At 34.8% G+C, this 15,129-nt stretch overlaps 1 protein-coding gene and 1 long non-coding RNA gene across 2 annotated transcripts; one reads left to right on the top strand and one right to left on the bottom strand.

Annotated features, from left to right (window-relative positions):
- Positions 1–434: 434 nt before the first annotated feature.
- On the bottom strand, positions 435–1,900 carry LOC111809183. Its single transcript, XR_002817178.1, has 2 exons — positions 1,750–1,900; positions 435–1,360 (listed from the first exon to the last, which is right to left on the bottom strand). It is a non-coding gene; the product is annotated as an uncharacterized LOC111809183 (long non-coding RNA).
- Positions 1,901–10,861: 8,961 nt separating this feature from the next.
- LOC111808801 (ras-related protein RABF1-like) lies at positions 10,862–15,117 on the top strand. The gene is made up of 8 exons (XM_023694987.1): positions 10,862–11,020; positions 11,284–11,357; positions 11,612–11,695; positions 11,985–12,079; positions 12,241–12,346; positions 13,024–13,113; positions 13,249–13,335; positions 14,782–15,117. Exons 1-8 carry the CDS (start codon positions 10,996–10,998, stop codon positions 14,866–14,868), a joined length of 648 nt encoding a protein of 215 aa, XP_023550755.1. The 5' UTR covers positions 10,862–10,995; the 3' UTR covers positions 14,869–15,117.
- Positions 15,118–15,129: the final 12 nt, after the last annotated feature.

Here is a 15,129-nt window from a genome sequence, read left to right as displayed (position 1 = left end):
GACATGTTTCTTTCCAATGATTTTTTATCTCGTTGTCTGTTCTTCCCGGAAGATNCTAAACATAAGCAAAAAAATCAAGCACGGATTCAAAAAGCTACGAGCCAACGTTCGATCTAAAAACATTAACGAGCTAGAGGTCGATCCAAAGAGATATAAACAACGAAGGAGATCAACAAGCCAAGAGCTGATCTAATAATATCAACAAACTAAGCTAGGCAACGATCCAAAAACATGTCCAAGGTAGAACAACGAGCTATAGGTTTTTTTTTTTTTTTTTTTTTTGGGATGGCGACTGAAATCTCGACGTTTGAAATGGTAAGAGATGTTTTATGCTCTCGGGCACGAGAATTGAGAGTATTTCTAAAAATTGAAAAATTAGGGTTACAAAAAAGGAAAAAAATAAATATAGAAATATACACATAAATGGTAGAAAATTATTAAAGATGGAAAATAAATATGTTATTTTGAAGTGGGCACAGATAGAATATTTATATGTAGGGTTTTTTGAGGACCCAATTTGTTGGGCACAGCCGATGTGGGACAGCAACACCAGTACGGAAGACTCAAAACAGCCTTGAACTCGTGTGTCGTTTGCCCTATCTCTTCCAATTGCCAATCCTCAATCAATTATCTGCAACATTCAAACCCTAAAATTGTACGAGAAGATTCATATCACTCATTCAATCTCTCTCTCTAGACCCACAAAAACAACAAAGAGAGAGAGAGAAACAAAAAACCCTTTTGTTTTCGATTATGTTTTCGATGAATCCCGTCTTGCTCTTGTTCTATCTACTGTCTCTGGTTTGTCAGCTGATAAGATCTTTGAGGTTGATCGACATTTGTAGACATTCGGTTGATTGAAATTCAGAGACTTGGAAGCGTGCTTACAAACTACGAGTAACTGGGATGAAATGAAACGATGAAAAAAAGAAAACCCAGTTGAGATTTAGAAAATTTCTCTCGAATTTGCCTAAATTGTTGTTTTGATAGCACTGAAAGGTCTCCTGTTCGACCCTTTGTCTCCAGGATAAGATATTTGAGATTGACCAGCTTTTGTTTGTACTCGATCGATTGAATCTCAAGGAGTCAAAATCTTGCCTACAACATGAATCGAGTGGCTTGAAAATTCACGAGTAACTGAAACAACTCCTGTTCAACCTAAGTAACCGAGAAGAAATGAAACAATGAAAAACAAAAAAAGACAACCCAGTTGAGATTTAGAAATTTTCTCTCGAATTTGCCTTAAATTGTTGTTTTGACAACACTGAAAGGTCTCCTGTTTGACCCTTTGTCTCCGGGATAAGATCTTTGAGATTGACCAGCTTTTGTTGGATTGAATCTCAGGAAGTCAAAATCTTGCCTACAACACGAATCAACACGAATCAAGTGGCTTGAAAATTCATGAGTAACTGAAACAACTCCTGCTCGACCCAAGTAACCGAGACGAAATGAAACGATAAAAAAAAAAGAAAACCCAGTTGAGATTTTAAAGTTTTCTCTCGAATTCATCTAAATTGTTGCTTCAATAACGCTAAAGAATCAAACTTTATCCTCTTTTAACAAATAATAAGTGACCCGTCCTCAACGAAACCTGAAAATTGGGTTAGTTTGACTTTCCAACTCGAAAAACCCTAAAAAATTTAGGTTTTAAGATCGAAATCTCGAGACCTATCAACTCAAATCAAGAAAGAAAACCGCCATAGAGGAAGATTAGAGCTTTGAATTGAAAAATGAAAGAACATAACTAACCTTTGTGAGTATGAGATTGTTGAGATCCCAAGATATATACATATATATATATAGCCATTGAAGCTATTGCTAATGCAGCATCATCAAGATTCTCAATCAAACCAGCTTCAAAAAAAAACATGAACTCTCAAAAATCATTGTGAATCTTGATGATGCCGCACAAGAGAATAGGAGAGAGAATAAGAACAAGAGAGAGAAAATTGAAAGAAAGGAAGGAGAGGAGAGAGAATAAGAACAAGAGAAAGAGAGAGAAAATTGAAAGAAAGGAATGAGAATGAGTGGAAAGATGGAAGATTTAAGGTGGATATACACGAGGGCTCAAAGACAACGAGCTTCCTAGATTACTTTCCACCTCCCCTTTGCCACTTAGCTCGGGACCACCTTACGTATTCTCGACTCCGACCATAGCTCAATAAAATCAACAACACACTTTACGCTTTCGTAATGGTATGATATTATCTGGGTCGTTGTAGGGTTTGCTTTTAATTTCACCCATGTTGAAAAAATCCGATTTTAAGCCCGAAATCAATTGAGTCAGTACTCGTATAAGACCTTGGATCTTCACATTTCTATATTGGTTTGATATCTTCCACTCTCGGTACGAGTCTTAGTGGGTCTTATGCATTTTTCTCTTATTCAAGAGGCCGAGTCTCGTACCAATTGAATCAGTAGACTTTTGTTGACCTGATCTCCCTATTTTCATCTTTAAAAAATTGGCACGTTTATAATCTCATCTCTCATTTTTGGTGCTATGTTCGAGAAGAAAACTTCCAAAAATTTTAATCCGAACAAAATTTAGTCGAAAATTCATCAATTAATATCTCAAAGGTTGATACTCGAGCTCTCGCCTCGAACAAACAAAAACCCTAAATTATTTAGACCACTTAAACAATGCAACGTCAATTAGTGTCTATTAAATTAATTAATCAAGGTTAAGCCAAAATGGTCCATCGTTTAAGGATAACGGTGTATTAAAATTTAGAGACGTTAATAAATTAATAAAGAAATAATTAAATAATTTTTCTTATAAAAAAATAATTGATTCTTTCAATGGCTAATACATTTTTATTGATTTAATTAAGAAAATAATAAATAAATGGTAGTATTGTAATTAAGTTGGAAAGTATGGGTATAGTATAACTCATAATTAAAGGGATTATACTAATTAATATATATATATATATATATATACACTAATTTAGTTTGGCTGTCCTTGTCGTTTGAAATTAAAAATACCATGTAATAATTATAATCATTTATTTTTATTCCTTTTATTTTTCTTTTTCTCTCTCTTGTTTCATTAATTTTAATTAATTTAAATGTTCGGATCCTTAATTTTAAAAATGTATAAAAAATTAATGACCCGAACCAACCGATCAACCTAATCCAACCTATGAATTCCACGAAATTAACTCGATTTTATTATTAATTTAAAAAATTATTTTTTTACTTATAGTATATAATTTATTTATTTCATAATTATATTTTTAAGTCTCTAAAATATTTTTAAAAGAAAGTAATTTTTAAATAAAATTGTAAATTTTAATTAAAATTTTAAAAATAAATAAATAGATATTTTACACAATTGGATTCAACCCAACACAAAAAATTTATAGTAAAAATATCTCAACCCACCCAACTCGACTCACAAACACTTTTGGTAAATTTTTTTAAATCAAATAATTTTTATTAAATCATGAACTAAATTAAATCATACCATTTAGACAGTAATATTTCGAATTTATTTAAATTTATATATATTTTGAAAGTAAAATATTTATTTTGAAGAAAAGATTATATTAAATAAATATATAAAATTAGAAATGGGTTAATTAATTAAAAAAATTGAGTGGAAAATAGTAATAATGATAAGGGTGAAGAAAAAAATAAAGATTCAGAAAAAGTAATTAATGAAAATATTCCAAAACTGATGAGGCAATGTGATTGGTGCAACCCTTGTGGGCCCCACTAATAATGCTACATATTCTTCACTCACTGTCTCCACACAAATGAATTGTACCCTCTGTCCCTCCCACCATAATTTCTTTTTTATTTATTAAATATTTCATTTATACATCTAATATATATATATATATACACACACATACACTCGTATATCCATCGAGGTCATGATACGAAGAAAAAAGACCTAATCACGTGTCATAGCATGGGAAAAGTATCGGCAACAACAGAAATGAAGGGGTTTATGTGGTTGTTGTATCCACCCTGACCCTTCTTATTCAATCGAGCAGGTGTAAAATTATTAGCGGCATCATTTTAACGTCTCTCGATGATTTTTCTATGGCTACACTATTCCAAATAACGGTTAACACACGATATTTGTAATACAAACAAAATGTCATGTCGTTTTTCTTTTTTAACAAGATCCACATTATTTCATAAATAATTAACTTTTTCTTAGGTAAATTATTTTACTTTTTCAATAATGTATTTTTTTAGAGTGACGTGAAATATTTGGCCACTAACTAAAAATAATAATAATAATGACTGACTTGTCTATTTAAATAATAGTTTGTATGAAATCGCTTTAAAATAAATAAATAATAATAATCATAATAACACGAGAGTGATATAATTTATAAGATGTGACAAATGATGTTTTTTTTTTTAATTATAAGTGTTTTTATGAATTTTTTAATTATATAAAAAAATAATTTTAAATGGGAAATTTTAAAATTATGGAATATAAAATTTTAAATTAAAAACTAAAAAGGAAATGATAATTAATGGAAAAATATATATATATATTTTAATTAAATCCAAACCAGGAGTTATCTGTTGGTTGGTTGGAAATAATAATTTAATAAAAAAGAGGAAAAATAAAGGGCTGAATATTAAAAATTAATTAATTAATATGGCCAATATAATAAAGTAAGTGCCATTTTTTTAACTTTTAAAAACACATACAATTGTTCATAAATGTTCCGGTAATGGCCGACAACCTAGTACTCCTTTTTTTAAACTTTCTAATTTTCTTTTATTAATTTTTTTTTTCACTTTTAAAATTTTAAATTTCCCACTCTCTTTCTTTTTCTAATAAAAAATAATATAGTTTAGTAATTAAAAAAAATAGAATACGCTAACTTATCTGAGCTTTATGCTGACACCTCGGAAGTTTTAATTCTTCCAAGAGCTCCTCGGTGTTCACTCGGGTTGATTCCCATATTCCCTCGTGACATGCCCAATTGGGTCTTTTGATAGTGATAACTCATCTGAACACATCAGTTCTTCGAGATTTTTGTACGTGGTCTTATGGAACTTTGTAGGTATTGGAATCGTAGCTAGGCTTTCCTTAAACTGTAGCCATAACGTTTCATGTTCGGGATTTGGATTTGACACCGGATGATTCAAAGATTCTCTTTATTTTTTAAATAATTAAAAATTATAGAATTCCTTTTTTAATAAAGGGAAAATCTTAAACTTAAATAATAAAAATAATGAGTGGTTATTGCATGTTTTGTGGATAACAATGTGAGTGGGAATCTCACTTTACGATCACTATGGAACTAATTGATTTAATTAACTTTAAAGTCATGAAATTAGTGCACTAATTATTCTAATTAATCTTCTCCTCTCCCCCACCCCTACCAATACCCACTCATACAAAGATGTTCGATTTGTTTATATTTTATTTATTTAATTTACTCGTATTTCTTACTTTAAAATCGAGCTATACAAGAACACTCAAATCAGAGCTAAAATGAAGAAGTTTGTAACGACCCAAGTCGAAGCCCACCGCTAGCAGATATTGTCCTCTTAAGGAGCCCAAACCCACTGCTAGCAGATATTGTCCTCCTAAGGAGCCCACCGCCGGCAGATATTGTTCTCTTAGGGAGACCAAACCCACCGCTAGCAGATATTGTCCTGTCCTCCTAAGGAGCCCACCACTGGCAGATATTGTCCTTTCCTCATAAGAGCCCACCGCTAGCCGATGTTGTCCTCCTTGAGCTGTCCTCATAAAAGTCCACCGCTAGCAGATATTGTCCTCCTTGGGAATCCTCTCATAAGTGCTTACCGCTAGCAGATATTGTCCTCCTTGAGCTTCCCCTCATATTGTCTTGTCCTCCTAAGAAGCCCACCGTTAGCAGATATTGTCCTCGGGCTTACCCTCAAGGCTTTAAAACGGTTACCACACACCCTTATAAAGGGTGCTTTTCCAACCAATATTGGACATCACAATCCACCCCCTTCGTGGCACTTGTTCCTTTCTCCAAGAGATATGAGACTCTCCTTTGGGGTCAACGTCCTTACTGGCACATTGTCCGATGTGTAGCTCTGATACCATTTGTAATGGTCTAAGCTCAAGCCCACCGTTAGCAGATATTGTCCTCTATGGGCTTTCTATTTTCACACCCTTGTAAATAATGTTTTGTTCTCCTCCCCAACCAATGTGGGACATCACAAAGTCATCAAACGGAAAATAACCGATACAAATTTAAAAGTTTAAATATTAATTTAAAATTTAACTTAAAAAAACATAAAAACTAATCACCCATAATTTAGTAACAATATATATATATATTTTTAATTTTAACCAATAATTTATTATGGACAAACAATTCACTCCCAATTTTTCGGCCCAATAAAAAGGTCTTGAAGCTCTTTGAAGCCCAAGTTGTCGGCCCAATAAAAAGGTCTTGAAGCTCTTTGAAGCCCAAGTTGTCGGCCCAATAATTTCAATATAATGGGCTACAATACACAAATCACCCTTTAATTAAGTATAATTTCAAATGAGTCCTCGAGAAACAATATTATTACGATCGACCCCAAATATTTTCTTTTTCCCCCCCTTAAAAATCTCAATTTAAAAAATTACCTTTTATTTATAGAATATTTTTATATAAAAAAATCTCGATAAATAATAATAATTATAATAATACTTTAAATAGAGCTTTTGAATTTTATTTTTAATTTAAAGCAACTTTAATACAGATTTTAAAGATGAATTTCTAATTATTTAAATAATGATTAAATTGGAAACACATAACAATATTAATAAATAAATAAATAAAAAGGATATAAAATCCATAATTGAATAATAATTATTAATAATTCATGAAATTTCATGGTAGCTTCATTTTTGTAATAATTGTTTGGGATAAATTAATTATAATTATAGAAATAAAAAATTTTATTTAAAAATATGCCAATTAATCACCCAAAAAACTAAAATAACATTAAAAAACAAAATAAAAAATTAAAGTGTTCACACGTGCGAGGAAAGACACGTGGGCCCACAAATTTCAGTGGTCAACATTTGCGGACATAAAAACTAACAAATAATGTCCTTTATTACTTTAATGTAAATCTTCGGATTTTTAATTTGATGATACACGAAATTACCTTTTTGTCCCTTACTCGTGAATTTAAAGCGTGGTATGGTGAGGGCAATATTGGAAATAAGACAAACCAATATTTTAAAAAATAATAAAAATAAAAAGATTAAGATGACAATATCTTAATTTTATATTATATTATATTAAAAAAAAAACTAAATTACGGACAATATCTTGAATTTTTTATTATTTAAAAACTAATAAAAATAAAAAATTTAAGATTTTTTTTAGTTAAAAAAATTAATGTTAAATTATAATTATAATTGGAAAAATTATTGGGATTAAATTGAAATTATTATTTAATATAATATTTAGGAATGGATTGATATTTTCCAACGTCTCTAATTTTATATTATTATTTCCCCAAAAGGAATAAAAAAATATAATTATTTTAATTATTTTCCCAAAATGCCCTTATTGGAATAATATAAATAAGCTCCCAATTCCGCAAATTAAGCCTCTCTCTTCACAACTTCAAAACATCTTCCCCAACAAAATTATTTTTTATTTTTTATTTTTTATTTCTCTCAAAAATCCATAATTCTGCAAAAAATAGAAAATAGAAAGAAGGGCATTATAGGAAAATGATGGAAGAAAGAAGAAGGCTGTGCAGAAGGGAAGTACGCGACTCGTCGTCGGCTTGCAGTAGGAGATCAGCAACGACGTCGTTTAAGCAGAGATGCAGTTTACTGGTGAAAGAGCAGAGAGCTAGGTTTTACATTCTTCGCCGATGTGTCGTCATGCTCGTGTGTTGGAATTACTATGCTGACCCTTGATTTTTTTGTGTATATACATTTTTTATTATTATTGTTGTTTTTATTTTTTTTTTTTAATTTTAAATTTTATCTCGAGAATAATATATTTTTAATTATTTTTCAAATTTTATCTCGAGAAAGGCTGTTTTCAGCTATGGTCTTATTGACTCGGGTAAAAATAATTAAATGAATTATTAAAAGTTAATTAATAATATTGGTGTGACGTAAGTGTAATTTTAAGCCGACAAGGAGAATCCTTCGAACAACGAGCAAGACATCGCACACCGTACAACATCCTGTGAAGTTTTACCAGCTCATTTGTCGAGAGCTCTCGTGGGCCCACAAACCCATTTCAAAGCCCGTTATTAGAAGGTTAAACACTATATGTCTCGATATCTAAAACAGGGTTAAGTTACATGTTTCGCGACCTACCGTACTTGAACCAATTATATTGCTACTAATTACGCGTCTATTTTGGTAATTTCCGTTGACCTATTATAAACCTGTCCTAAGGTCCCATTTGTTTGAGTGATGTAGCTTTAAAAAGTGGGATGGTCTAATCAACAAAGCTCTTGCCTTTCAATCAATCTCTTAGATGTTTCTCTTTGCCTTCCAACCCATTTATTCAAATAGTTTCGGTTTTGTCCCGATTTTCGTCCGCCTTTGCAAGTTTCTCCCCCGAAATTAAAAAACACGATCACTCGAAAAATTTGATTAGCTCAACCCAATTTTGAGCTGGGTTCGGTCATTTTAACAAAGGGTTGTTTGGGATGAAATTTTTTATAATATGAACAATTGAGTTCGGTCTAAACATTGTCCCAGCTCAATCCACGAACGCCCTCTACTTTTAAAGAAGATACTATTTTGTATATTACCATTCAATTTCATCTAACGATGTGTCAAATACTAAATGAAAAGAGTACGTACGTACTACTGTAATATTAGAAGTTTTCTCGTGAATAAGTCGGGAAAGTCCACACACTAATATTTATACGTTTGTAAGCTCGGTAGATATATGTTCGGGAAAAACTAGGTCTTTATTATCCTTTTAATAACTCGGTGAAACTTTTGAAAATAGGTATCAGTCGTAATCGAGAAAAGATGTAGAACAGTGCCGAGAATAATGGGCAAAAAGAAAGATAGGGTTATCCAAATTGATGAATGAGTTGAATGATTAATAGCACCAAAACACTTCCACAGTTTGAAGATTGGGTTTTGAAAAGATTTGAGGGTTGCTATCAAACAAGATATGAACTATACATGTGTATATAAAATTGGTTGCTTATGATAGGGAAAGTGCGTTGCCAATTAACCTCGACCCGTTTTCTCCTTATCCTTCACCTGGAGTTGTCCCCCGATCGTTCTTGTTCTTGTTCTTGTTCTTGGTGCTAAACCCTAATCTCGTATGTTGAACGTTGAATTAGAAATTATCGTTAAGAAAAACCAGCTTTTACATGAGTTCAAGCCCACTGTTAGTAGATATTGTCATTTTTTGGAGTTTTTCGTCTTGGGTTTTCTCTCGAGATTTTAAAACGTGTCTATTAGGGAGAAGTTTCTATACCCTTGTAAGGAATGCTTCGTTTCCTCTCTAAATGATTTGGGATCTCGTAATCCACTCCCTTGGAGGCCGACGTCCTTGTTGGCACATCGCTCGGTGTCTATCTCTGGTACTATTTGTAATAGTCCAACCCCACTGTTAGCAGATATTGTTCTTTTTTGGGGTTTTCCGTCTTGGGTTTCCTCTCGAGATTTTAAAACGTGTCTATTAGAGAGAAGTTTCCACACCCTTGTAAGGGATGCTTCGTTCTCTCTCTAAACGATATGGGATCTCAAAATCCACCCCCTTTGCGGCCGAGCGTCCTCGTTGGCACACCTCTCGGTGTTTATCTCTGGTATCATTTGTAATAGCCCAACCCCACCGTTAGTAGATATTATTCTTTTTGAACTTTTCCGTCTTGGGTTTCCTCTTGAGATTTTAAAACGCGTCTATTAGGGAGAAGTTTTCACACCCTTGTAAGGAATGCTTCGGTCCCTCTCTAAACGATATGGGATCTCACAATCCACCCCCTTGGAGGCCGAACGTCCTCGTTGGCACACCGCTCAATGTCTATCTCTGGTACCATTTGTAATAGCCTAACCCCACTGTTAGCAGATATTGTCCTCTTTGGGCTTTTCCTGCAAGATTTTAAAACGCGTATGCTAGGGAGAGGTTTTCACACCCTTACAACGAGTGTTTCGTTCCTCTCTCCAACTGATGTGTGATCTCACAATCTACTCCCTTAGGGGCCAACGTCCTCGCTGGCGCACAACTTAGAGTTTAGCTATGATATCATTTGTAATAGTCAAAGTCCACCGCTAGCAGATATTGTTCTTTTTGGATTTTTCCTTCCTCTCAAGATTTTAAAACGCGTCTGATAGAGCTGACTCTTGACTAGAAGACATACGAGTTGATGAAACATTACTACTTCCTCGAGAAAGAGAGTTACATTCACGGTATGTTGATTTTAAGACATCGAAGTCGTGATAAGTCGAGATTCAAACAAAAAACATTCATTATCGTCGAAAAACAATGGTCCACACCATATCCTTTATTAAGTCGAGATTCGTTCTCTTTTTAAAGTCAAAACTTTATCACAATAACGTAAGATAAGCTTATCTGAATGAAAGTAGGGTTATCGACAAACAAAAACAGATGGTTTAAAAACGAGTACTTTTTTCAATGTTCTAACGATGAAAAAATTCGAACATAACTCAATAGATAAGATATTTATTACACGTACGATGTTGGATGTCTCGTAATGATTGACGTGAAAAAAAAAATTAAAAAAGAAAAGAAAGGGATTCACTTATGTAGAAGTCCGGCCCAATCAGCCCAGTTTCATTATTGGGCCGTAACTGGCCTGTCATCTTCTTTTCTTCGGCCTGCTTTCTCCAATCCGACATGTCGTTTTTCGCAAGACACGTCGTTCTTCTTCTCGATTCAATTGAAGGTTACAGCCATTAACGAACCAGTCGCGAAGGAGCAAGCTTCTTCTTCTCCTTCGCAGAATTCTCCAATTTCTGCGTAGACTCCACGGAAGTTCAATCGACGGAGAATTACTTGGGAGTGGTTGTCTTACATACCCTTGATCGCCATGGGCACCTCCTCCTCTGTCCCTGGTATTTTCAATTCTCGATTTCCGTTGCTTCAGTTTTGTTAGGGTTATCAGATTGTTTATTCGCATATTTAATTCTGATCGAAGAAGGCGCATTGAGAATCTAGGAGGTCGATTGTTTGGTCTGTTCTATGTTGTTGCTAATTATGGAGTTGTCTGGGTTCATTGATTTTCTTTAATGGCAGCATTAGGGTTTGGTTGGTTTTCTCTTACGTATACGAGTTTAGGTCGAGTTTCATTGATATTTTGGTGGGATTTGTAATGCAGGCAGGGCTTCTGGAGGATCGGGGCGGCTTAATCCAAAGAACAGGGCAGCTGATTCCAAGAATTTGCGCGTCAAGGTATTTGATATAATGCAACCAAATTATTCACTTGTAGTTCTTGTCTTTTCAGTGTTAATGGAATACGACCCCTTAAGTATGTTCTATGTCAGTCTGATAGCTGGGAATTTTGTTGATTTACAATTCTTTACTGTTGAAGACGAACATGAGGCCCCTTAAGTAAGTTGTATTGCGTCAAATATTGTGCTCGCTAGAGAGCTTAAAAGTTTTTATGATCTTGTATTTTTTCATCTTCTCTTTCTGCCTTTATGCAGCTTGTCCTGTTAGGTGATTCTGGTGTTGGTAAAAGCTGTATTGTTCTTCGCTTTGTCCGTGGTCAGTTTGATCCGACGTCTAAGGTCAGCATTATGTTACATTCTGTTAATTCTTAAAATAAATGTGTACTCGTAACATCCCAAGCCCACCGCTAGTAGATATTGTCCTCTTTAGCCTTTTCTTTCCCGGTTTCCTCTCAAGGTTTTAAAATGTGTTTGTTAGAGAGAGGTTTCCACACCCTTATAAGGAATGTTTCGTTCCCCTCTCCAACCGATATGGAATCTCACAATACAAATAAATTTACGTTTTTATCATTCCATTCCCAAAGGAATTACAATTGTTTGATTCTACATGTTTGTTGAGAAAACTCAGGTAACTGTTGGAGCATCGTTCTTGTCACAAACGATAGTTTTACAAGATTCCACGACAGTGAAATTTGAAATATGGGATACCGCTGGGCAAGAGAGGTAGGACGACTATCTTAATCTCTAGTTGATATCCTCAAACACATGTTTTTAACTTCGTAGAAAGTAATCATATTCTCATTGGTAGCCATTTTTAGCTTGCTTCATGTTCACAAGAGCTTTTTATTGCAAAAGGTTATCACTGTTGATTTGTCTTGATTTAGGTATGCTGCATTAGCTCCACTTTACTATCGAGGTGCTGCAGTTGCAGTTGTTGTATATGATATAACAAACTCAGATTCATTCGCCAAAGCAAAATATTGGGTTAAGGTATGTTTTAAAGTGATTATGTAGTTTTCGTACTATATTTACTAGCGACGATCTTCGTTCATAGTCCTTATTCATGGCAGCTTCTCGTTAGTTTAACATCCCACACACGGGTGATCCAATTTAAACGGAATTCTTTTTAATCTATGGGCAGATAATCAGATAATCACATTCTTCACTACCTATATGTTGTTCCCTTGTACCTTCTCGTTTTTCGGTTTACATTTATGGTGTGTGGACTTTTCGCTTTTCCTTTGATGATCGTCATTCTTTTGACTCGTACTTTTCGTTTCACTTTGTTTCTTTATAATTGTTGTGTTGTTTCCTTCCCCAAGGAAGGAAAAAAAAAAGAAAGAAAAGGAGACAAGATGATCTTTTATTTATTCCTTTTTCGGGTTTCAAATCGTGTGTGGACTTTTCGCTTTTCCTTTGATGATCGTCATTCTTTTGACTCATACTTTTCGTTTCACTTTGTTTCTTTATAATTGTTGTGTTGTTTCCTTCCCCAAGGAAGGAAAAAAAAAAGAAAGAAAAGGAGACAAGNTCAATGTTGATCACGTTAACAACGATTCGTCCTATTTTTAATATATCAACAAAGATTATTGTGTCCATTTTGATTTGGTTATCCTTTGAGCTTTGACTAATTCACAATCTTCACAATTCATACTGGGCACTCACAGGAGCTACAGAAGCATGGCCGCTCTGATATCATTTTGGCATTGGTCGGTAACAAAGCTGATCTTCAAGAGGAAAGGAAAGTATCTGTTCAGGTAAGTTCAATGTTATTCAATCAAATGCCTCCTTCTTCTCCTGTCTTCTTTTTTTGGTCTATTTTGTTTCTTTTTCAGAACGGGGAAAGAAACTTTAACTCACTAATGTGAGATACTTATGTTTCACTTTTGAAGGATGGGACTGAGTATGCAGAGAAGAATGGATTGTTCTTTATTGAGACATCTGCAAAGACTGCAGATAATATAAACGAGCTTTTTGAGGTACTCCTGATCTTATGCTTTTTGTATGAATTTCATAGCTGCTGTTCATAAACAAGGTAGATATTTGTGTATAGTGATTTTTATGATATTCCAGAGTAGTGTTTGAATATTGCTGTTGATGTTAGAAGTTCGTTGTGATGTCCCACCTTGGTTGGAGAGGAGAACAAATCACCATTTATAAGGGTGTGGAAACCTTCCCCTAGCAGACGCGTTTTAAAGCCTTGAGAGGAGCCCGAAAGGAAAATATCTGCTAGCGGTGGGCCTGGGTCGTTACAAATGGTATCAGAGCCAGACACCGGACGATATGCCAGCCTTCTCGCTGTTCCCCGAAGGGGGGTAGACACGAGACGGTGTGCCAGTAAGGATGCTGGGCCCCCAAGGGGGGTGGATTTGGGGGTGGTCCCACATCGATTGGAGGAAGGAAAGAGTGCCAGCGAGGACGCTGGGCCCCCAAGGGGGGTGGATTGTGATATCCCACGTTGGTTGAGGAGGAGAACAAACCACCATTTATAAGGGTGTGGAAACCTTCCCCCAGCAGACGCGTTTTAAAGCCTTGAGGGGAAGCCCGAAAGGGAAAGTCCAAAGAGGACAATATCTGCCAGCGGTGGGCCTGGGTCGTTACATTCATAATTCATAATCTGCTTAAGTCATTGTCATAGCCAGTAAAACTTAAAAACATTCATTAGAGTTGCGGAACTTTAGCAAATCAATTCTCTTTTAATGATAGTGTTGAACTCAAGAAGATGTGAAGTTGGGACGGTTTTTCACCCCAGCTTTTCGATGGTGGTTGTATCTATCAATTTGCTAGCTCTGTAAGAGTGATATCCCACGTCGGTTGGAGGGAAGAACGAAACATTTTTTATAAGGGTGTGGAAACCTCTCCCTAGCAGACGCGTTTTAAAAACCTCGAGGGAAAGTCCAAAGAGGACAATATCTGCTAGTGGTGGGGCTTAGACTGTTACAATAAGGTGGTGTCAAATCAAGTTGCATGTTGTCGAAACGTTCACCTTAGGTCTCTATTGGTCGCTCTATATCTGAATGAGCAATGTTTGGATTGGATTGGATTGCTTTTTTTACCTCTAATTTGTCTGTGGTGCATGTTTTATTGAATGCCCATCACTCTAATTCGTGCTTCGAAACAGCCATTAAAAGGAGTTGAAAATGGTCGACTTGTCTTCTGATATTAGTTAGTTTGCATATTTTATCCGAAATTGAAATCTTTGAGAAACACATTTCGTGGCTTGAAATATGCGAAGATGTTCGATAGTTGTCGGGTCGTGATCACTTTGCGAGACCCTGTCTCCTTTTCGCATAAAGTTTCTCTAAAAATGTTTAGTACTCATCCCAAGAGGGGCATTTTAAGTTCCATGGCTTTGTAGGTTCCACCAGATGTCTCGATTCGAATACCGTTTAGATCAACGATTTCTTCTCTATTTGATTTGGCAGGAGATTCTAAGCGATTGCTACGACCAACTTCCTCATGATCTTGCTACGACATTAATGCTTTTGTCAGCAGCTTCATCTCCCAGGTGATCTGTGTATAGTTTGGTGAGTCTTGCAGGCCTTCGATTCGATTCATTCATATCTCCATTCCAAGTGTAACATTAACCAGATATGAAAATGGTGAAGGATTCATTCCCCTCTAAACCATAAGCTGCACTTGTAAACTATCTTCTATAGTCTTATAAGTCAGTTGGGCTGGAGGTCGAACCGACCCCATCATCGACTATTGATCGGAGAAATGAATAAAATGGGAAAGAAAAAAAAGCGATTTTTACTTGCGGTGAATTTCAC

This window comes from Cucurbita pepo, chromosome LG13 (genome assembly GCF_002806865.2).
Source record: "Cucurbita pepo subsp. pepo cultivar mu-cu-16 chromosome LG13, ASM280686v2, whole genome shotgun sequence".
NCBI lineage: Eukaryota > Viridiplantae > Streptophyta > Magnoliopsida > Cucurbitales > Cucurbitaceae > Cucurbita > Cucurbita pepo.
Note: the sequence above shows the minus strand (reverse complement) of the source record. Positions and strands in the feature narration are given on the sequence as shown.